Here is a 24,501-nt window from a genome sequence, read left to right as displayed (position 1 = left end):
GAACAGAGTTCTGTAAGTCTTACTAATGCCTAATGTCTAACATAGTTCTTGGTAAATAGGACAAACTCAAATATTTGTGAATAAATGATATACAGATGATCATGAGCAAATGAGCTATTACATTTTTAGTGTTAGCATTTGACCTGAGGAAGAAAACAGGTAAAACAAAAAAGAAAATCAAGTAGTATGTGTTAGTTTATATTCTTGACAAGTATAATTAATATTGATCATTTTGATGAGACTGCAAGGAGTTTTAAAGTTTCCTATTAGTATATTATGTAGCAACAGTATGGCCTCATTACCAGGCCCTGCTGTTTGATCTATTCTTAGAGATTGGGTATATTACCTTGTTTGTTAGGATTTGTTAGGTTTGTGAATTAGGCTTCATCCATTTTTATTCTTTTGCCCTGCTCTTTTTAGAGAAGGACAGGGGATTCAGTTGAATATATGTAAAAATAAGAGAAGTAGTGGTCATAAATCCCCTTTTTATTCATAAAGCATGCCTGAGGCAGAATACTCCATGTATCATATGTCTCTTGTTATGTATTTTGAAAGCACTAACTTAGATGGTAAAAGGCAGGTTCTGAGGCAGAATATATTCAGTTTACTGTGAAGACCTTTAAAGGCTTCTGGGAAATGTCAATCATTATAAATAGAATGCCTATCTTTACAGTCTCTTAATCTAGATTACGATTTTAAATACCAGTGCCCTAAGGCATGGTTGTGTGCCTTACTTTTCCTGGTGAATAATAGTAACCATGTTCCATCCTTGGGACAATTGAGAAAAAAGTCACTCAAGTCACTTTAAGTTGAGACTTAATCGTCTCACAGATCTGGTTGAGAAAGGCTCCCATGAGAGCAGATTGTGCACCTAAACTCAGGTCACTGAATTCTTAGTAGGAGGAAACTCCTTGGTAACTATTGATCTGAGATAAAATTGAATGGTGATTTAAGAATGAAAGGTAATATCCCTAAGACAGTCATTCTCAGTGTGGTCCTTGACCTGAACTTGTTGGAAATGTAAAATTCTTATGCCCCATCTCAGGGGCATCTGATCCATTGAGTAAAAATTGGGGGTGAGGAGTAGAGTGTCAGGGGCTTAGTTTTAGGTAGTTGACTGATATAGATTAAGATTCAAGAATCTCTGTTTTGTACTGTTTATTGACTATTGCTTTCATTTCTTTTTCCAAATGCTCTGGACAGTTTTTAGCCCATGTTAGAAAAATGGAGCATTTCAAACAGCAAGAACTATTAATGCAAATGCATTTAGATGGAAACATGCTTGATACTTCAAGAAGAGAAAAAGCCAGTGAGATTCTGAAAGTAAGGGATAATGTGAGGTGAAATCAGTGAACATAAAACAAACATTTGAAAAAGAAACTGGAATATTTACATTTTACTTCTAAAAAGTGACTTAACACAGTCAAGATCAGAATTTAGAAAATATCAGCCTTCATAGACATATTATAATATAATCCTGTATTATGCCATTTCAGAAAGGGGTAATTTTTCGCAGTAATTTCTAATTTGTACATCATTGCCATTTCAAACAGCAAGAACTATTAATGCAAATGCATTTAGATGGAAACATGCTTGATACTTCAAGAAGAGAAAAAGCCAGTGAGATTCTGAAAGCAAGGGATAATGTGAGGTGAAATCAGTGAACATAAAATTTGAGAAAAGATGGGAAAGTGCTTTTATCTCTTTCAGTGTGACTGGCAATGGTGATACAGTATTAGAGACCTGTCATTGGGAATCTGTAAAACTCATTTTGCAGGGGTTATAGTAGTACCCACAAACAAGTGTTTTGTGTTTCTTTTTATCCTTTCTTCAGTTCAGCCATAGCCAGTGTGATTATTAAAAAACTTCATAGGTAAAAAGCGTGTCAGGAGAATTTTTCAACGTTGGTGGCAAATTGCTTTTTAACTAATTGGTTTCTCTTTTCTCTTGTATGAGTCAGTTTATTGAGTTTGATTACTTCTCCAGCCTTCTCCCAACAGATAAATATCATATTGTTTTGTTTCAGTTTCAGGTTTCTCCTTGTATGGATCACTGATTGAATAATAGATGGCTTTACCTCGTCTCACAGGAGCTTTGCGCTCCTTTTCAAATGTCACCAAGCAAGATAATTATAATGAAGAAGTGGCTGATTTAAAGGTAAACTTTTTAGATGGAAAACATTATAAATGTAGAATGTGAGTAGATAATTGACATTCTTTTTTTCGGTTCTGTGGGCTTAAAATGGTAAGTGTTACCTTGTTTGCTATTGTACCTAGAAGGGGAATGGGTAATGATGTTTCTCATGAGAATACTTACCTTAAGCACCTGTGACAGTATTGTCAAAGAGAATACTCACAACTATGATAGTGAATTCTTTGTTAATTTTTGTTTCTGATATATCTTTTGCAGTTAATTTTGTAATTTAATCTAGTGATTTAATTCTGGATCATCTGATAAGTTTATAGTCTCTGGTAAAATTTTTATAAGATGGAAAGAAATAATGTCTTTACCATAACATGGAAAGTATAAATATTAAATCTTAAAATCAGTAGCTGGTCTCATAATTGACTTCTTTCTGGTCCTTATAATTGGTTGTGTACTTTATAGGCCGAAGGTATATAAACTATAGATAGATATGAACATGTGAGCTATATAATATATATATATGAAGGAACTGATCCTGTGTTTTTTAAAAAAACAGCAGTCACAGTTGATGACTTTTTATCTGACTCTATTCTAGAATATTGATGTTGTTTTCTAGTAGGTTGGAATTTTTTTTATTGCTTATAGTCCTTATGCAGTTTTACAATTAATACCTTCCCTTAAAGATTGAGATTTGTTAACAGCCTTCAGATAGATTTTTTCCTCTAATATTGATACAGTTTTACTATAGTAAACAGTTGACCTTCTTTACAATGGGAGCTGATTTGCACTTCCATGACAATCAAAGGTATAGTTTATATAGTTAATTAATATTACTATCTTAAACTTGAATTGTTTTTTCTCCTCACCTAACCAAGGTCCCTTTTACAAGTTACTTTTACATTAGAGATTTCACAGATTTTATTATTTTATTTTATTTTTTTAAAGATTTTTAAATTTATTTGACAGAGAATGAGTGTACATGTAGGCAGAGTGGTAGGCAGAGGCAGAGAGACAAGCAATCTCTCTATTGAGCAGAGAGCCTGATTTTGGGCTCCATCCCAGGACCCTGGGATCATGACCTGAGCTGGAGGTGGACACTTAACAGACTAAGCCACCCAGGTGCCCCACAAGAAATTTTAAAATTTGAAAATGTGTAAGGACTACATGCTTATTCCATGTTCTTTCATTTATTCTTAAAGGCTTTTAAACACTTCATTTTTTTTTTTTTCCTGAGAAAGAAGGTGGCAGATCTAATGAGCCTCATTTGATTTTTTTTTTTTCCTCTCTTTTGTTGTTGTTGGGTTTTTCTGTTTGTTTTTTTTGAGAGAGAGAGAGAGAGAGCAAGCATGGGAGAGGAGAAGGATGCAGGGGTTCCTGGGTGGCACAGTCTGTTAAGCATCCAACTCTTGGTTTTGGTTCAGGTCATGATCTCATGGTCCTGGGATTCTGTGCCTTGTTGGGCTCCGCATCTAGAACAGTCTCCTTGAGATTCTTTCTCCTTCTGGCCCTTCTGCTCATGCTGTCTCTCTCCCTTTCTCTCTCTCAAATAAATAAATAAATCTTTTAAAAAAAGAAAAGAATCTTAAGCAGGCTCCTTGCCCAGGGCAGAGCCCAGCCCAGCATGTAGCCCAACATGGAGGCAAGTGGGGGGCTCAATCTCACAACCCTGAGACCATGACCTCAGCTGAAACCAAGATTTGGATGCTCAATTGACTGAGTCTCCCAGGCACCTTCTAATGAACCTCTTTTTAATGTAACTTTTTATCTTGGGATATATCCAACAATACAAAAGAGTTCAAAGTTGAACCTTTCTGTAGCTATGACCCATTGAAATAATTTAATTCAATTTTTGGCAATTTTTTAAAGTTTATTTATTATAGCAATCTCTATATCCAGTGAGGCTCAAACTTAGGACCCCAAGATCAAGAGTCACATATTCTACCTACTGAGCCAGCCAGGCACCCCGGATGTTGGACTTTTTCCTTTTTCCTTTGCTGTATGAAAATAATTGCACAATGAATATTCATTGTGATTAAAACTATAAAAAACAAAGTTTTTATTAAACATATCCTTTACACAGGCAAGATTTTTATTTTATTTTTTTAGAGATTTTATTTATTTAATCATGACAGACACACAGAGAGAGGAAGAGACATAGGCAGAGGGAGAAGCAGGCTCCCTGCAGGGAGCCCTATATGGGACTTGATTCCAGGTCCCCAGGATCATGGATCTGAGCCAAAGGCCAGTGCTCAACCACTGAGCCACCCAGGCGTCCCAGGACAAGATTTTTTAAAATCACATTTAGGTAAAGCTCTTCTGGGAGCTTAGTTAAAAAGCAATTTTGAATTCTTGTGGATAGTGTCAAGTTGTATAATGTAATGCAAAATATATGTAGTATGTGATGGCTTTGAGGAAATCTTTAACCATTGTCTCTGTATTATGCTGTTTCAGGTGAAGCGGTCTAAACTTCATGAACAAATTCTAGATTTGGATGTGACGTGGAAGAAGATAGTAACATTTTTGAATGAAAAACTGGAGAAGAGTGAGATACAAAGTGTAAATGAAGACTTAAATGATATATTGCAGGCTGCAAAACAAATAGGTATAGTTTTTTGTTTTATTTTGTTTTATAGAACCACTAAGGTTCAAAAATGGAATCCTTTTAAACTACATACTATATAGGGAGAGGCTCAAGTTTCCAAGCAAGTATTTATAATTAGGGAAGATAATCTTATCTATCTACGAGCTCATAGAGTCAGAGAAACAGAATAAAATTAGTAATCATTATACAGTCAAACATGAGAGATTCCTAGCAATTTAGAGTTTGAAAACCACTATTATGTTTGAAATAAGGAGTCAGTGAAAATTCTAATGTAGCTTGAGGGAATTTAAAAGCCATGTAACTCAATATCTTAAAGAAGCCCACTAACACATAGTGATGGGTAGCACTGTAGTCAAACTTTGCAATTCCTGTTGCACACTGATGCCCGCATCAGTTGATTATATTTGATGGGAATTATAATTAGAGATTGTAATACTACATATTCATATAGGTTACTTTTCCAAGGTTAAAAAACAAAAACAAAACAAATTATTTTTTGATAAAACATCTGAGTTTGTTCATTGAAATTCATCCTCTCTTTTTAGACTCTGGTAACTAAAAAGCATAGTTAACACTATGCTTGTTGCAAATTTTCCAGACTCCAGTTTGTACCAAAAAAGTTCATGCTGATACTTTGGCCCTGTGAGATCTGGCCTCCACCTTTCTCTCTGATCTCAAGTCATCCTTTCCCATATCAGTTGTGCTTCATGAAATACTGGTCTTTTTCTCACTTCTTCCATCCTGGTTGGTGCCTGTTTTGAGGTCTTTATACATGTTATTTCCTATGTTGAGAATGTTCTTTTGTCCTACTCTTTGAGTGGGTAGATCCTTTCTTGTTATTTTGAAGTAAGCTAAAAACTTACTTCCTTAATGAGGCCCTCACTGACCATCTAATCTCAAGTTGTTACAGAGTAACGCTTTTATCTTATAACTTAAGTGACATTTTCTCCATAACATTTATCATCATCTGATGTTTTCCTTGTTTATTGTACGTGTTTTGCTACTAGAATGTAAGTTTCATGAGGCTCTTACTTTTCTTGTTCAGCACTTTATCCTTGGGTCTTAGAATAGTGCTTGGCATGTTTTAGAGCCTTAAGATTCACTTGATAAATAAATGAAAAAGTTTTCTCAGGTGATTTCTCGATAGAAGAAAAATTTAGATCCTTACTTTTTATCATATGCTGGTTGACAGTTTTCTTCCATACACCAACTTTGGGGAGGGTGTTTCAGTTATATCTCATATACTTATTTATGATCATCAAATGTTTAAATTTATTCTTCAAATGTTTTTATTTTTTCATATTATTTAATTATCATTGATTTTTAATATAGTATAATATTAAATTTAATATCCTCATTGTTTTAAGTTGTGAAAGTACAAAGTGAATGTCATATATCTTTTTGTAGTTAGATTATCTTCTGAAGTTCAAGGGCTTTATTAAGTAAGGGATTTTTTTGTTGTTGTTTAAGCCTAGGAGAAGTGAAATGTACTTTGATGAGATTTCTGATAGCATTTGACATAGAATCACACTTAATATTTCAAAAATATAGAAGTAGTTAGATTCATTGGAAAATTATAGTGAAAATGCAGTATCTAGTTTACCCAGATCAACTTGACTAGGATTTTAACCCTCTGGACTTCACTGTTTTCATTTCTAAGATGTTAGGGCCATTGGGGAGAGGGGATGGTCTGACTAAAATACTTCTCAAAAACTGTAGAAAGTGTCTTTCCTCTTCTTTAGTTCAGTTGTAAAAATACCTCAGAATACTTAGCAAAATAGTATTAAAATGTTGTTTATTCAGTACCATGACTAGATTATTTCTTTGTTTAAATGATGTGGACATTAAGATTTTTAAGAAATAAAAAGTGTCTTTCCTCTTCTTTAGTTCAGTTGTAAGAATACCTCAGAATACTTAGCAAAACAGTATTAAAATGTTGTTTATTCAGTACCATGACTAGATTCTTTGTTTAAATGATGCGGACATTAAGATTTTTAAGAAATAAATTACCCTTTAGACTTCTTCCCTGAGTATCTCTGACAAGTCAGAAATCATTGTTTTAAATATCAGTCATTAAAAGTAATCCTGGGAGTTTTACCTGTTGGCAAAACATCTGATTCATACTTAGGGACTATTCTATAGATTGATGTGTTTAAGGAATCGATTATTTTGAGATGTAATATCCCAAAAGAATATTTACATGACAGAAAACCTTAGGGTTGAATTTAGGCAAATGCCTTGTTATATCTATTTTTAATGCTGTGTTTAAGTTGAATAAATATTAGCTTTATTGAAACTATCGTTGACTAGTCAGCTACTCTTTCTGAATGAAAATAATGCTGATAATGGAAGTGTAATTAGAAGTAGTGGCTTTGAGAAAATTAGTCTCATGGGAAAAATGTTTTTGTGATTTCTTATATTGCTCTTTCACACAGATAATTTGGTGTAATTGTATTAAAGAGGTAGAGCAAAAGAACAAAGAAGAAAGAACAATCACTTATATTTCAATTGAGTATAATAGTATAAGGTACCTAAGACCATGTATATCCACTAGTCATTGTAATGGGTATTTTAAGCTGGTGAGGGACATCAGAGGATTCACTTAGTATGTAGAATAATAGAATCCGTGAAGGTTAGGTGAATCCCATGGTTTAATTGTGGTGAAGATAGGCTAGACCCAGATTCTGAAATAGAAATATGATGGAAATACTAGATTTCTTCCCATCCTTGTACTCAAATGTCATGTTCTGTCAAGCTGACTTTTTCCTTTTTCCCTATTCTTCAATTCACTCTGTTATTTACCATTATTCTAATTTAGGCTTTTATCCTCTCCTGTCTAAATTATTGCAGTAGCCTATTACTTCAACTTTCCTTTCTTACTTAGTTTCTTAACTGTTACTGGACTGATCTTTATAAAAAGCAAAGCTCATTTTTTATTCCCAGATTACCCATTAGGTCAAATTCCGTAGAATGGACATAAGAAAACCTTCTTTATGAATTGAAACAATTTACCTGTTCATTTCCTTGTCATTCTATCATATGTAACCTTTACTACTAATTATATACAGTGTTTACTGACTTAATTTCTTAATAGTGCTTAGTGTTTTTTCTGTCTTTCTTATATGTTAAAATAACGTTCCCCATTGTGTTCACCGAAATGCTTTCATCTCTGAAGAAATGGCTTAGGCTTCATTCATGTCCTCTGTTATTCCTTTCTAATCTTAGTAGTGTTCACTATAATTATTCCATGCTTTTTTATAGTATGGAATATTAATACCTAATATGGTGCAATGGATGAAATAGATGTTCAATAAATAAGTGAACTATTGAGAACTCAACTAAAAGTACTCTGTAGTCTTTATTACTTCTGATGCTGACAGCTCTTTTTGGTTGTTAAAGTATTTTTTTCCTCTCAGATTTACAGTTAATGTATTTCCATACCTTCTTATAATTTTATTCTCCCTTCAAGATTATGTTAATAATAAAAGTTAGCTTTAGGAAGAAAACATTATAAATTATTTAAAAGTAGTATTCTTGGCCCTTAATCTTAGTTTATTTAAACACACATTGTAGACATAGCTATTTCCTCCATGGATTTTGAAGGGTTAGGACAGTTGTATTAATCTATATTCTGTTAGCAAGGAAACTATTTCAATATGTTTAATGTAATTTACGTAGAAACATCTTTGGAAATAAGGAGATCAAGATTGAGAATTGCAATCAATAAAATGCATGATGTATTAGGCATGTTTATCTGTTACTTAGAGTTTTATTTTATTTATTTTTAAATAATTTTTAAAGATTTTTTTTTTATTTATTCACTCATGATAGACACAGAGAGAGACAGAGAGAGAGGGGGGCAGAGACACAGGCAGAGGGAGAAGCAGGGCCCGTGCTGAGAGCCCGAAGCGGGACTCGATCCCGGGACTCCAGGATCATGCCCTGGGCCAAAGGCAGGAGCTAAACTGCTGAGCCACCCAGAGATCCCCTGTTACTTAGAGTTTTAAATTCTCATTTCAGGAAGCTGATAAGACTTCTACAGTATTGATAGAAAAACTAGAATGGGGGTCAAGAATGGAGGAAAGGTCGGTAGAAAGACCCTGTAGTTCCCTACTCAGCTGTATAACTGAATCTCTCCCAGAGCCAGAACAGAATGATCTAATAATTTTACTCTGGTCAAAATACAGATTAGGACTCAGAACTGAACTAGTTTTTTGTTTTTTGTTTTTTTTTAATATACATATTGTTTTACCATACACAGTCCTGTTTGTTTTGACTTCTCTGATTTATAATCCCTGCTTTATTTGGGTTTCAATGTTCTTATGCATTTTACCTTTCATAACTTTGTCTTTAAGAAAAATATGAATCAAAATATAGGTTGGACAGGAGTGACTTACAAAGTGTGGTTTAGGGAATTTGGTAATCCATTATGTTTTTTGAGTTGTAAAGGAAATTAAATTGTACTATAAAAAAAGTGAGGAATCAAAACTGAGAGTGGAAAGCAGTTTATGGAAAAGGAACCTTAAAAAGACACTAGGATGTGGGAATTCTGTCTATGGAACCAAGGCTACATATTTAGAATAATAAAAGCCTGTTGTGTATTGGATACGGCAGGAAGTTTTTCAGGAGTATTTGTGAAAGGTAGCTACCTTGAAAATTGTAGATTTCAAAAAAGTTTGGAGTTCCATTTCACAGAAATTAGTAGACAGGTTAATTTGGAACAGCTCTCTGCTGAGAATAACTAGAAAAACTAAAATATAAAATTTGTGTAACTACGACAAAGTCTATCAAAGCAATGAAGAATTATGGGGTTGAGACCTGGAAGCATACGTAAACCCAGAAAATGTGATTCTGGTGTTTGGGCCACTTTTTCCTAGAGGTGACTGTCCATTCCAGAAGAGGAAAGCTGGATGGAGAAGAGGAGAATGAGAAGAAGAGAAGAGCTTTTGACAGATTCAGAGCACTAAGATGACAAAAATGACTAAAATTGCCAAAAGAGGAACTAGACAATCTGAATATTTGACTGAAAGAAATTGAATCTGTAATTAAAAACCTTCACAAAAAGAGATTTGTATGCCTTGATGGCTTTACTGGAGTATGTCATATAATGTCATTTAAAGAGACATGAGGTTATTACTGTAGATTAAAGAAGGTTACAAACAAGCATATAACAATTAAATGTAATGTACTCTCTTTGACTGAATCCTGAATTGGAAAAAAATAAAGATATTTTTGGGACCATTGTAGATATTTGAGTCTGTACTCTGGATATCATTAGGTAATATTAGATCTGGGGTGAGTCAATGATTTAGTGGCTATGTAAGTATATCTTAGATTTCGGAAGATGCATACTGAAGTGTTTATAGTGAAGTATCACGAAGACTGCAATATACTGTCAAAAGGATCAATAAAAAAATACATGTGAAATGTGTGTGTGAGAAGGAACACAAATGTACATGAGTGTACAAAAGGTAACTGGATTAGTAGGGAAAAATAGTGTGATTCATGTAATAGAAGTTTAAAATCACATGATTAGTAGATAACATTTTTTGAATATCTAAAATCAATTATAAAAATTCTTAGCAAAATAGGAATAGAAGAGAATTTTCTTAATTTGATAAATAATATAAAACCCTAGATTAAACATCATATGTAATGATGCTTGTTGAAAAAGCTTTTCCCCTAAGATAGAAAATTAGACAAGAATGCCTATCACCACTTCTTTTTCTCACTGTACTAAAGGTCCTTCTTTGCTGAAAAGACAAGAAAGAATATAAAGATTCATCAAAATGCCATTATTCACATAGCTGTATCTTCAGAAAATGAATTTAGCAAGGTCAATATAAAAATCAATTTTATTTCTACTTACCAGCAGCAAATTTTTTAAAATACTCTTTACAAAAGCATTAAGAATCATCAAATATCTAGAAGCAATTTTTAAAAAAAAATAAGCAAGATTTCCTCTTGGAAAACTAAAATATTAGAGAAACTAAAGAAGACCTAAATAAATGTAATAATAGACAAAGGATTGGAATACTCTTTATTATAAGACACCATTTTTACCCAATTGACCTACAGATTCAGTGCAATCCTAATCAAAATCTCAGCACGTTTGTGTTTGAGGGTATGCATTTGTGTGTAGAAATTGACAAGATAATGTGAAAATTATATGGAAATTCAAAGTCAAAGAGCAGCCAAGTCAACCTTGGAAAATAAAGAGGGAATACTGACTCTACTGGATATTAAGACTTACAAAGATCAGTGAATTAGAAGTGATATGTTGGTTTAAGGATAGACAAATAGGCCAGTGGGATGGAGTAGAGTGCAGAAACTGACCTAGAGATATTAGGGCTCTTTCTTTACCAATAAGGATATCGAATAGTGAAACATGGCTGTTTTTTCAGTATGTGGTATTGGATCAACTGTATATGTATATGAAAAAATTATACATGTACAAAACTAACAGCTTATAAAATAAAACATGAAACTTGAAAAAATAAATCCTCTAAAATATAATAAAGAATATCTTCAGGACCTTCATATATGGAAAATTTTATTGAATAGTAAAAGGAAAGCACTGGAAATGAGTGGTAAATTTGACTACATTAAAACTGATATTTTTTATTCTTTGAGAGTAAAAAGACAAGTCACAGAATAGGAGAATATAGCTTCAACAAATATGACCCAAAAGAGAGTTTGTATCTATTAAATATGAGCTCCTACAAATTAATAAGAAAAGGTAATCCTATATAAAAAGGAACAAGAACCTTGAACAAGCACCTTGCAGAAGATAATTGAATGGCCAGTAAACATGAAAAGGTCCAACCTTATTAGTAACCAGAGAGATGCCGCTACTTGCACATCAGAATTGTTGAAATTACAAAAATGACATACCAATTGTTGGTCAGGCTCAAGATTGTGAAATAAGAATTCTCATCCACTACTGACTTTTAAATTGATGTGACTGCTTTGAATAACTGTTTGACAGTATCTGCTGTGGTTGGACAAATGAAATGTTGAGTCTTGGTATATACTATCCAGTAATACGTACATAAATATCCAGTAAAAATATCTGCAAATGTACGCAAAAGATCAATGCATTATTTGTAATATCCTTAAAGTGGAAACAATGCAATTCACTGTTAAATAGTGGGGTGAAGTATGATACATAGAATACCTTATAGTAATAATGAACAACAGCTATATGTAACATTGTAAAGGAATCTTATAATGTTGAATGAAAAGAGCCAAACACAAAAGAACGGATAGGATGATGATTCTGTTTACGTGAAATTGAGAACTAGGTATGACTGATCCTGATTCAGAAGTCAGGATTGTGGCTCCTTTTGAGGAAGCAGGTAATGACTGAGAGTGGATTTGGGAGTTTCTGGGGAGCTAATAATATTCTCTATATAAAGTAGTTATCCAAATTAAATAGGTGCATTCATTTTGTGATAATTCTTTGAGCTGTATGTATACTGTATATGTTCTTGTTTTCAATAAAACATAATTATGCTTTTCATATTATCTTTTTTTCTCAAAATATTTCAGACTGATAAAAATATAACAAATGCCTGTGTATTTACAGTTCATCCTAACACTTGGCTGTCTTTCAGTATTTATTTTTTAAGAAATAAAATCTCTTTTTTAAAGATTATATTCATTTATCGAGAGAGAAAGTGCACCAGCAAGGGACAAGGGCAGAAGGAAAAGAAGAAGCAGACTCCCCACTGAGCAGGGAGCCCAACGCCTGGCTCAGTTCCAGGACCCTAGGATTATGACCTGAGCTAAAGGCAGATGCTTAGGGGTGACTGAGCCACCCAGGCACCCCTAAGAAATAAAATCTTAATGATATGGTCAGAACTCCTTATGGACCCTGCTCAGCCTTTGGTAACCAATATCATAAGTATAATAAATAAGTTTGTATTATTATTCTCATGTTTACTTTTATTACATATTTATACATTCATAAATATGTATTAGGAATGTATTCAGCTCAAATACCAAAAAGCCTACTTATGGTAACAGAGACTAAGTGGGTTTAATTGTTTCTCATCTCACAAACTTCCTCCATAGAGTTCAGTAACTTGGTAATGTTAGGGCCCAAAACTCTAATGGCTTGGCCTTTTCCTCTTCTTTGTTGCCTTTTATTCACTCCCTACTCCACTTTTGGCCATCATAGCTGTGCACTAGTAGTTTCTCCTTTAATTTTTTGAGAGTAGATTATGTTGCTAGATTTTCTAATAATCAAACCACCTTTTCATTTGAATAAACTCTACTTGACTATTGTCTAATTTTAGATAAATGGGTGGATCCATTAAGTTAATATTTGGAATATTCACAACTGTATTTTTTATTCCATACTTTTTTCTCTTTTGCTTTCATAAAACTATTTCCTATAGTTTAGGATGATTTAAAGTTATCAATCAATAGATTCACTTTTGTTTATTAGTAGCAACTTAATATCACTAATCCCATTTCCTCATCTATAACAGTGATGGTAGTTCTTATTTTATATAGTTGTCATGTGAGGCAGTACTTCAGAGTGTCTAGAGGAAAACCTGGTAAATGGCTGTCAGTAAATAATTTTCTTATAATCCAGTAGCCTTTGGTAAAGAAATAGTTGTGGTTGTCATGGTAAACCTAAGTGCTCAGTGATGTGAAGGAACTTTGCAAAAGGGGCAGAAGTTGTGCTTGCTTAATCTTGACAGATTTAGATTGTTTTAAATGGTTAGGGTCAAATTTATTCACCAGAGAAATTACAAAAGAGCTGAATAACCTAATGAAATAATAGACAACTCTGCAGATGTATCAGCTGTATAAACAGGCAGTTCACATTACTTGAGGATATGGCAAAATAGCTGTAAATTGAATGGACATAGTAGCAATGGCAAGAGTTGGAAATAGGACCAAATCTTCAGTTTATGAAGTTTTAGTTTTATATTATTCTTCATTTACAAATGATTATAACTTCCTAAGTAATTTGCACTTCATTCCTTAGTAGAGGCATTTTTTAGGTTGCAGTTGATTTTCTTTATAGTATTGCCAAGCATATACTAAGCATCTGATAAATGGATACAGAACTAAAGTGTATACCTCATCTTTTTTTTTTTTTAATATTTTCCCTTGGACATTAAAAAGGTTTAAAATGCCAGTTAAATCTCAGTGAGGTATGTGAATTGTTCAGAGAAAGGTGCAGTTTCCTTAGTGATGCTCAAAATAACGGTTTTACTGTAGCAAACTTTTATATATATAAAATTGATTATTTTTATGTTAGCTGTTTGGTTGCTTGGGAAGTCAAATTGTGATTTGAATCAGGATTTTATAGTACTAGAAATGGCAATATAGTGGCTGAATGCTGACTTGAAGTCTATACTGTAAATGAGTATTCACATTTTCTAGTAAATATACATAAAATTGAATAGCTGACTTTAAAACATAGGGAAGTGTTTTGGACTATTTTCGATCTCTTGTACTTCTCTTTTTCTCTACCAAGTAGGTTTCTCTGCTTATTTTCCTTTAATTATCTGCTCACCCTGAGGGCTGTAATATTTGTGTAAATGCAGGAATAATTTTAAAATTTAAGCAACTCCTTTAAGTTATTATATTGAGGGATCCTTGGGTGGCGCAGCGGTTTGGCGCCTGCCTTTGGCCCAGGGCACGATCCTGGAGACCCGGGATCGAATCCCATGTCGGGCTCCCGGTGCATGGAGCCTGCTTCTCCCTCTGCCTATGTCTCTGCCTCTCTCTCTCTCTGTGTGTGTGTGACTATCATAAATAAATAAAAATTTTAAAAAATTTTTAAAAAAGTTATTGAACATTTCTTGAATACTAGGCCTACTTAATGTAAGGTTTTGATGGAGGCGCTTTGATGCAGTTATACTCTGAAATAAATGAAGCTCATTATACTAAATTGTATTACTTAGGTAATTTTAAGTTTTTTTTTTCCAAAGATTTTATTTATTTATTCATGAGAGAAACAGAGGGAGGCAGAGACATAGGCAGAGGGAGAGGCAGGCTTCCCACAAAGAACTGGTTGTGGGACTCGATCCCAGGACCCTGGGATCACGACCTGAGCCAAAGGCCTACGCTCAACTACTAAGCCACCTAGGTGTCCTGGTAATTTTAAGTTTACATGATATAAATTGTTTAGTTCATTCCCCAAAAAGGCATATGATAGATGCTTTATTACATGATAAATTTGTTTGATAATTTGATCATTTGAAAGATGGTATAATATAAAAAGGAGACACGATTCTAACTCTTATAGTCCTAGTATGTTATTTAATCTCAGTATATCTGAATTTCTCTGTAACATGAGGAAAATACTTGCAAGATTCATTTTAGACAATTTTAGATACTAGTTAAAAAGTACTCAGCAAGAGGCAGTGGAGGGGAGTATGAAAAGGGAAAAAATGAATGGGGGGGAATGGAATAGTGTATGTTTAAGTGGAATCTTTATTTTTGTACTTTTTTATATATAATGTTGGCTTAGGAAAGTTTATGGCACAAATACTATACATATTTGTAAAAAAATTTATCATTTAAAAAATCAGCTAATCTCTGTGAATGTAATATGTTTATAGCAGCTTGGCTGTGTTGGTGATACTTTTAACAAATATGAATGAACTTCAGTTGGCACTGATGCAGGGTTATAATATTATGGTATTAACAGTTGTAGATCAGGTGTTTGGTAAAATGAACACTTCAGTTTTCTTCAGTTTTTGTATAACATGGAAAAGTAAATTTGCTTTAAACATTTCAGTATAAAACTCTAAGTATAAAAGATAGAATATTTTCTACTAAACATTGAAGATGTAAGTGGTCAAGGAACTCATTTGTTGACAACTTTTAAACTGATTATTAGCAGTTAAGGATGCAAGAAGTTGATGGATATTTTTATTCAATTTTCAATTAAAATTTTTTACTCATTGTTTTTTTAAGAATTCCCCAGCTCTTAAGGAGTAGGCTATTTGTTAAAAGCTAAAATTTACAGCCCTTTATTTCTTAGTATTTTGCTGTCAAAGGAAATACAGAAGTACATTTTGTGTTAAGAATGATTTATGATACTCCTCCCTCAACTCTGATTTTAAAAATGTGTTTTGTAATGTTAATCAGTAACCAGTTGTATCTACAGATCCACAGTTTACTGTACATTTCACATCTCATTTTCTTTCAATGTAACTGTGAGGTAGGCAGGGCAAGTATTTATTATTTTAACACAGAATATCTCAGTGACCTTCTAAGTATCTCTTTAAATGTGTTGCAGTTGAAGTGCTAGTTTTGGTGATAAGAGCCAGTTTCCTGACTTACACAGTCTAACTTGCTTAGTGTTTAATGGAGAGAAAATTTGATATCCAAGCAAGTGGTTAGGTATCTAGACTAGCTTTGCTAAATTTGTAGATCTTCAGTTTCATTCAAGTTTTTTGACAATTGATTGCTTAGTGTGTATTTTTCTTTAGTGCTACTTTATCTTGAGGACAAAACTAGTAAGCTTCTTAAAAATCCATCCAGAAAGATGAGCATAGGCAGTCCTGTGAACTAGAAAAGGCTTGAAAATTGGGAGCAGGTGTTAAGTGACCGAAGAGCTTTCGCCTAATAATCATCTAGAAGTTTATCAGTTTTACATTGCACATGAAATATAAACCAGCATTACGTCGTACATAAAAATAAAGAGGTTCTTTGTGAACAGCACCCTCACAGTTAATCTCACAGGTCTAACTTGGGGTACGGTGAGAACAGGGCTGCTTATTACAGGTTTGCACCAGGCGCCTTTGCCGAGGTCTCTCTCGCCTGTCCCGGGGGCGCTTTACGTGTAAGGCTCGGGTCCAGCGGGGGGATGGCGAAGCGCCCAGATCTCCCGTAGGTTTCCGTCCCCCTCCCCCGCCGTTCCTGTCCAGACGTGGGCCCGCCGGACCCGGGCAGGTCAGATGTCGATTGCATTCCCTCCTCAGAGGTCTTCTCCCTGCTTCACGAACACCTTTCCTACGGTTGAGTCACCAAGAGATCCTTGTGCCGGCTCCATGGGTGCGCGGGTGCTAGCGGAGGAGCGCGGCCGCCCGGCCCAGCGCCGGCCAACGTCCCGCGTCGTGTGCTGACTACGTCATCACGCGCGGACGCAGCACGCTGGGGCGGGGAGCACGCGTGTGCGGCGGCCGGGAGGCGGCGCGGCGCGTCTTCGCGCCCCAGGGAACCCCGTCGTCTCCGTAGGCTGTCGTGGCCCTGTTGGGAAGCCCAGCATGGCCGTAACCGGGGTTTGCCACGACTGTGGGAAACGACCGCCCAGACCTCCCGGCGGGCGCGGGGCCGATTCCCCTTTAGGAAACCAGTTTGCGGTGTGAACACGTGTCCTCAGAGATGCGCTGGGGCAGGCTGTGCGCAAGGAGGGGTAATAGTGAGAAAGGGGTTTGCGCGCTATGAAGCTCCGTTATCTGACGTAAACAGTTTTAGACCATTTGGAGATCTTTTTTTTTTTTTCAAATAGATATGTCAGTAGTCATTTAAAAAATTGAAACTCTGGAAAAAAAAATGTTTTTGATCTCTGAGATGTTTCCAAAGAGTCTACAGTTACTTTTCTTCAGACCTGTTACTCATGACTTTTTCCCCACTTACACTGTGGAGATCATTTTCTGGCAGGATGTATGGTGGCCCCACTGCGCTGATCAGTGAATGCAGTGTATGGCTGTAACAGACTTTACCATGAAATGATGGTATTTAAGTTAATTCCACTTTTGGTAAGAAATTAAGACTATTTTCCCATTTATTACTGTCTCTTCTTTTTTTAAAGATTTTATTTATTTATCCATGAGAGACTCAGAAAGAGAGGCAGGGACACAGGCAGAGGGAGAAGCAGGCTCCGTGCATGGAGCCGGACCACGTGGGACTCAATCCCGGGACCCGGGGTCACGCCCTGGGCCAAAGGCAGGCGCTAAACCGCTGAGCCACTCAGGCTTCCCGATTATTACTTTATTTTCCAAAGCGATTTATTTATTTAATACATGAGAATTAGGGGTAAATCTACTTTCTGGGAATTTATAGGGAATCAGTATGGTGTAGTAGAAGCACTTTGTTTAGGAGTTAGAAACCTCCGGGAGTGCGAGGAGTGCGAGTGGCTCAGCGGTTTAGCGCCGCCTTCGGCCCAGGGCGTGACCCCGGGTCCCGGGATGGAGCCCCACGTCGGGCTCCCTGCATGGAGCCTGCTTCTCCCTCTGCCTGTGTCTCTGCTTCTCTCTCCTTCTGTGTCTCTCATGAATAAATAAATAAAATCTTAAAAAAAAAAAAAGGAGTTAGAAATCCGCCCTGCATCTTTGATAACATAGTTTGTTAGATATCAAACAACTAATTTGATAACTAGTTATTTGACCTTTCCCAAGTTATTTATCTCTGAGTCTCCATTTTAGGATCTGTAAGAAGAAGATAATTTTGTTAGGAAGATTTGAGATGAATTAATGTAAAAGTTCTTATAAGTTGTTTAAAAAAAATCCCAAAGTGTAAAATATCTTTACAAAAGAATATGTTTATAGTGTCAGATATAAAGTGAGTTTGAAAAATGTAAGTTCCATCTTTGCTTAGACCTCAGTAGTCCCAACTCTGTTGAATTACTTGCAGAATTATCACAATTCCTAAATTATTCAAAACCCAGGTTCTTTAAGGACTAAGTAAAATGTACATAAATGTTATTCAATTAATTATTTTAAAGCATCACTTAATTTATAGAACTTTTTTGTCATGTATTTTTCTAAATAATAAAAGAATAATTCTATGTCCCATACTGCTTTGTAAATCCTTTATAATCACCCAAGTACACTTTATACCTGAGGAAATTAGAAGGAATAGCTACTTTAAAATTGTCTTCACTCATATAAATTGTTGGTCTTCTATACATATGTGTAAATATCCATAAAAAATTACTGAGGCAGTGTGGTATGGTGTAAAAACACTAGTTTTACTAGTCTGGTGTCATTGAGGCCTGGGTTTAGGTTAATTCAACATATTTCTATTGAGACACCTATTTTGGGCTAAAAATTGAGAGAGTACCACATTGTACACAATATTATACTCACCCTGAAAGAGGCACTTAACCTGGATTCTGAATCATGGGTAAAACTTGAACAACCAAAGGTTTTGGGGAAGGTTATATAAAAATACGGAAATAAGCATGGCATAGGACAGATGTTAGGAAATTCATGTTGGCTGGACTGGAAATGGATAATGGCCAAAAAGGCTGGAATAAAAGGTTGGAGTCAGCTTCTAGGGTGACTTGGAAAAAAAAAATAAGAGTTTGGATTGAATATCAAGCTGTACTAAGCTGCTCAAGATTTGTGATCAATGATATAATTGCAGTCATGGTTTCAGAAAGACACTAGTATTAACTATATTACCAACTTTATTCCACAAGGTCAATCACAATGACTTGGGGACCTTCTGCAGATTAAAATTCTTTTTTTCTGCTCTAAGATTATTCTTTGAATTTTATGACACAAATATAGGTTCTTTTTTGTTTGTTTGTTTTAAAGATTTTATCTATTTATTCATGAGAGACAGAGAGAGGTAGAGAGGCAGAGACACAGGCAGAGAGAGAAACAGGCTCCACACAGGGAGCCTGATGTGGGACTTGATCTCGGGTCTCCGGGATCACGCCCTGGGCCAAAGGCAGGCATCAAACCATTGAGCCACCCAGGGATCCTCCACAAATACAGGTTCTTTCCTTTATTTTTATTTGAGAAAATTCAGTAATGAGAAATTAATGCTTTACATTAGTGGCTGCTCCTTTACTTCCTCTTACTTTGGTAAAGAATTTATTTCTGGCCTTTAAAAGGCAGATTCCTTTTTTTTCTTTAAGATTTATTTATTTATTCATGACAGACACAGAAAGAGAGGCAGAGACATTGGCAGAGGGAGAAGCAGGCTCCCTACAGGGAGCCCAATGTGGGACTCGATCCCAGGATCCGGGGATCACGACCTAAGCCAAAAGCAAACACTCAACCAATGAACCACCCACCCAGACATCCCACAAAAGGCAGATTCTTTTAAATGTTTTATAATATGGCTAAGTTTATTTGAAAAGATTCTATTTATGTCCATCCTTGCTGATATGAAATGTTTTCGAGTGAAAACTACATAAATCTATTTCTTGCCATCTCAGATTTACAGTACAAATTGGAAAGGAAATTGTAGCTCTCCTGAGGTTTTCTTCTAGCTCCAAAAGTCAATAATTCAGACATATCTTATACCTTATTTTGGTTTATTTAACTAGCCCATCAAATTAGTTTTTAAAAATCACTTTGAGGGGATCCCTGGATGGTTCAGCTGTGTAGTGCCTGCCTTAGGCCCAGGATGTGGTCCTGGCGTCCCGGGATTGAGTCCCACATTGGGCTCCCTGAATGGAGCCTGCTTCTCTCTTTGCCTGTATCTCTGCCTCTCTCATTCTCTCTCTTTGTGTCTCTCATGAATAAATAAATAAAATCTTTAAAGAAATAAAATAAATAAAAATCACTTTGAGATAAGTTTTAGCTAACACAAACTTTTTTTTAGAAAGAGGTAAAAGAATTTTCAATAGGTAGTTTCTCCTTTCTAGATAGAGAATGATTACTGATAATGGTTTATTGACCTAATATAGGTCTTTGGGAAATTGGAAATGGACTTAAAGGGATTTTTCAGTTTCTAAATTGATTATTCTTATCAATATATTTTTCACTGCTGTAATTACCTGGAAGAAGATTTGTAATAGTTTTTTTGAAGAGGGTAACTTGAACTGTGATTCACTTGAACTAATATTGTTTCTTTCATCTTTGAATAGTTGGAATAGATAATGGGAAAGAAGCGATTGAAAGTGCGGCTGCATTTCTCTTCAAGACATTTCACTTGAAGGACTGTGTTGGTCACAAAGAGACAAAGGCTATCAAACAGATGTTTGGTCCCTTTCCATCATCATCTGCCACTGCAGCTTGTAATGCTACTAATCGAATTACTTCCCGTTTTCATCAAGACAATCTTACTGCTCTTATCCAGATGACAGAAGAGGAATATGGTGATAGAGTTTTATTTGGTAAAAATTTAGCATTTTCATTTGACATGCATGATTTGGACCACTTTGACGAACTGCCGATTAATGGTGAATCCCAGAAAACTATAAGCCTTGATTATAAGAAGTTTCTGAATGAACATTTTCAGGAGCATTCCACCCCAGAGCTCAAGCCTGTGGAAAAAACAAACGACTCCTTTTTGTGGTGTGAAGTTGAGAAGTACTTAAATGCAACTTTAAATGAAATGGCTGAAGCAACAAGAATAGAAGATCTTTGCTGTACTTTATATGATATGCTTGCTTCCGTTAAAAGTGGTGATGAACTTCAGAATGAGGTATTGTGGAAGTTATTGAAGTCATATTAATGTGAATTATCTTTTTTTTTAAAAAATTTTACTTCTTTATGATATATATATATATATATAGAGAGAGAGAGAGAGAGCGCGCGCGTGCGCGATTGGTAGAGACACAGGCAGAGGGAGAAGCAGGCTCCATGCAGGGAGCCCTACATGGGACTCGATCCCAGGTCTCCAGGATCAGGCCCTAGGCTAAAGGCGGTGCTAAACCGCTGAGTCACCTGGGCTGCCCTAATGTGAATTATCTTTTTTTTTTTTTTAATTTTTTTTTGTTTTGTTTTTTTTATGATAGTCATACAGAGAGAAAGAGAGAGAGGCAGAGACACAGGCAGAGGGAGAAGCAGGCTCCATGCACCGGGAGCCTGATGTGGGATTCGATCCTGGGTCTCCAGGATCGCGCCCTGGGCCAAAGGCAGGCGCCAAACCGCTGCGCCACCCAGGGATCCCCCTAATGTGAATTATCTTAATAGCGTTTTAAAACATGGATATTTAGTACAGATAGTTTAGTATTGTGCTGCTGTAAAATAGGTAGCGAAATGGTTTAGATAGTATGCATGTATATCTTTCCACTAAGCAGTTATAAGAGGACTGTGAGTGTTAATGAATAGCAGAAGACTTAGAGAGTGGTAGTTACAGTGTCCACATGTCCTGGTTATTGGAACAGTCCTACTTAAATCTGTTGTTACATTATAATAGTCGGTAGGGCCCTTTCTTCAAAGAGTGTATAGGTTTGAATGATGAGTCATATGATTACTGTAATAATTGTTAATGTTTGTATAGTGTTTATATTTTTAAGAGTTCCTTGATAAAAAATATAAGAAATTTCAAGGTATTAAAAATTTTATCTATATATTAAATTACTTACTGATTTAGAAAAATATTTTTCATTAGTTTCTATGTTTGAAAGAATAAACTGAAAAACTCACTGATCTAGAAATAATTGGAGTACTTTATATAACTTAGTAAAGAACTATATAAATTTTTTTAACACACAGAGGAAAACATAATTTTTATTCCTTTCTATGCCACGACTTAGTTGTTATTCAAAATGATGAATTACTCTTACAGTTATACAAGTTTATCTTAAAGTGTTTAGTTTTTCTCTCAATACTGGCATTATATTCCTTTCTTGTTATAAATTTAGTATGATTCCAAAAAAAAAAAAAATTTAGTATGATGTCAACCCAGTTTTTTTTTTTTCAACCCAGTTTTTTTTTTTTTCAACCCAGTTTTTATACTGGATATATTAGATGAGTAACATCTAACAAAGAATTGTAGTGAAGAACTAAGAGAAGAATTAAGAGAAGTAACATACTGTTGTAGAATGGGCAGAAGCTTTGAAATCAGACAGTTTTTTCTTTAACTTTTTTGGTAGTAAGATTTTAGGTAATTGAATTTCCAGAGGTTGTTTTCTTGTTGGGCTGTCTCATAGGGTGTGAATACAAAGACAATAGAATTATTATAAACCTTAAATGACATATCTGTATGTGAAATGATAAGTAGCATTTAGTAAATACTCATGACATGGAAGCTGTGATTATTATTTGTTTTTATTATTATTTTAAATCACATGGAGTATCAGGAATACAGGAAAAGAATACTAGTTTTTTTTTCAAAGAAAAATTAATTTAGGGAATTAGCTAAACAGATATTGGAGGACTGACCCCATGGTAATGGTATTATGCTGATTAACTCTAGTTTGGGAGTAAGTTATTGTATTGTTAATTCTGTGATCAGTCTATTTATCCTGACTTTTTTGCAATTTAATTTATATCAAGATATGGTCCACATTCGTAGATGGTTTTGCTCCAACAGTCTGAAAATAATAGTATTGTTTTAAAAATCTTGATTTATAAAGAAAATTCTACTGATACTTGATGATCATAATTGAATACATAGCAATTTTATTATGATTATAGTAAACTGAAACTTAACTAATGGAAATTTTGTTTCCTGAGTTAGTCATAAAACTATTCTTTTCACTTCTGAATATCTGCAGTAAAGTTCATATTTCTATTTCCTAGCACAATTTTTGAGTAGTAACTGAATCTGATTGTTGGAGGGAGAATGTTTTTTAGTTCTTAAGATTTTTTTTTTCCCATAATCTGCCTCCTTACAAGGTCAAACTTAATTCACGCATCCATCCATTCATCATAGATTTATTGCCTTATTATGTATGAGGTACAGTGCTAGTTATTGAACATAGAAGGATGAATAAGATAGCAACCTTACTCCCAAAGAATTCATTGTTTAATAAGAGGAGACATAACATAAGTGTACTCAAATACTATAGGTATTATGATACTACAGTTGATCCTTAAACAGTACAGGTGTTAGGGGCATTGACAGGCAGAAGTCAACCTGTAACTTTTGACTCCCCCTAATCTTAACTACTAATAGCCTACTGTTGATGGAAGCCCTACTGATAACATAGTCGATTAACACATATTTTATATGTATTATATGTGCTAAAACATAGTCGATTAACACATATTTTATATGTACTATATTCTTAAAGTAAGTTAGAGAAAAGAAAATGTTACCAAGAAAGTCATAAGGAAGAAAATACATATACAGTCATGTACTGTGTTTATTGAGGAAAAAACCCATATATAAATGGACCCACACAGTTCAAACCCATATTGTTCACGGGTCAACTTATATAGAAAGAAAGAACTTACATAGAAAGAAAATGGCAAGGGTGCCTGGGTGGCTTAGCAGTTGAGCTTTTGGCTCAGGGCATGATCCCAGTTCGGGAATCCAGTCCCATATCAGGCTCCCTGTGAGGAACCTGCTTTGGCTCAGGGCATGATCCCAGTTCGGGAATCCAGTCCCATATCAGGCTCCCTGTGAGGAACCTGCTTTTATCCCTGCCTATGTCTTAGCCTCTCTCTGTGTGTGTCTCTTGTGAATAAATAAATAAAATCTTTCAAAAAAAAAAAAAAAAGAAAGAAAGAAAATGGGAGCATAAAAGAACCAGTCATAGATTTGTATTTGTATGGAGGGATTAGTAGGGTAAAGTATTCATAGAGGTTAATCTTGAGCCTAGTTTTAAAATTTGACTAGATTTAACTTCTTCAAGTGGACCAGAAAGGTAGGGGACATATTTTAAATGTGAGCAAGAACACGATGTGTTTAAAGGGCTGTAATCTGTACAGTATGATTGAGAGACAAGGTGGGCATAGGTAAGGAGCAGATACAATAAGACTTCATACACTTTGTTAAGATATACTCTGAGCCACTCTAAAACCTAGCGATACACCTAGTATGATCTAGTTCCATGATCTTTCAACCAGTGTTTAATGGACAGTTTAACATGTAAGCTAATATTTCACATTCTACCTACCAGTGTCTTGAGTAGTGGAGTTTTAAAT

At 34.9% G+C, this 24,501-nt stretch overlaps 1 protein-coding gene across 6 annotated transcripts in view; it reads left to right on the top strand.

Moving 5' to 3' along the window:
* The window catches only part of ASCC3 (activating signal cointegrator 1 complex subunit 3), a 340,865-nt gene that overhangs the window by 14,045 nt on the left and 302,319 nt on the right, over positions 1–24,501 (top strand). For 2 of the 6 annotated variants that reach the window (XM_026002925.2, XM_026002927.2), the window contains exons 2-4: positions 2,027–2,157; positions 4,597–4,747; positions 20,547–21,106. In XM_026002925.2, coding sequence (XP_025858710.2) covers positions 2,068–2,157; positions 4,597–4,747; positions 20,547–21,106 — 801 coding nt within the window. In that variant the 5' untranslated portion in view covers positions 2,027–2,067. Of the gene's footprint in view, positions 1–2,026; positions 2,158–4,596; positions 4,748–9,624; positions 12,270–20,546; positions 21,107–24,501 lie in introns of those variants that run through there. The other 4 variants (XM_026002928.2, XM_026002930.2, XM_026002926.2 and 1 more) reach the window with 3 other exon arrangements.

This window comes from Vulpes vulpes, chromosome 1 (genome assembly GCF_048418805.1).
Source record: "Vulpes vulpes isolate BD-2025 chromosome 1, VulVul3, whole genome shotgun sequence".
NCBI classification, from domain to species: Eukaryota; Metazoa; Chordata; class Mammalia; order Carnivora; family Canidae; genus Vulpes; species Vulpes vulpes.
The sequence above is the reverse complement of the archived record's forward strand: the minus strand, read 5'-3'. Positions and strand labels throughout refer to the sequence as shown.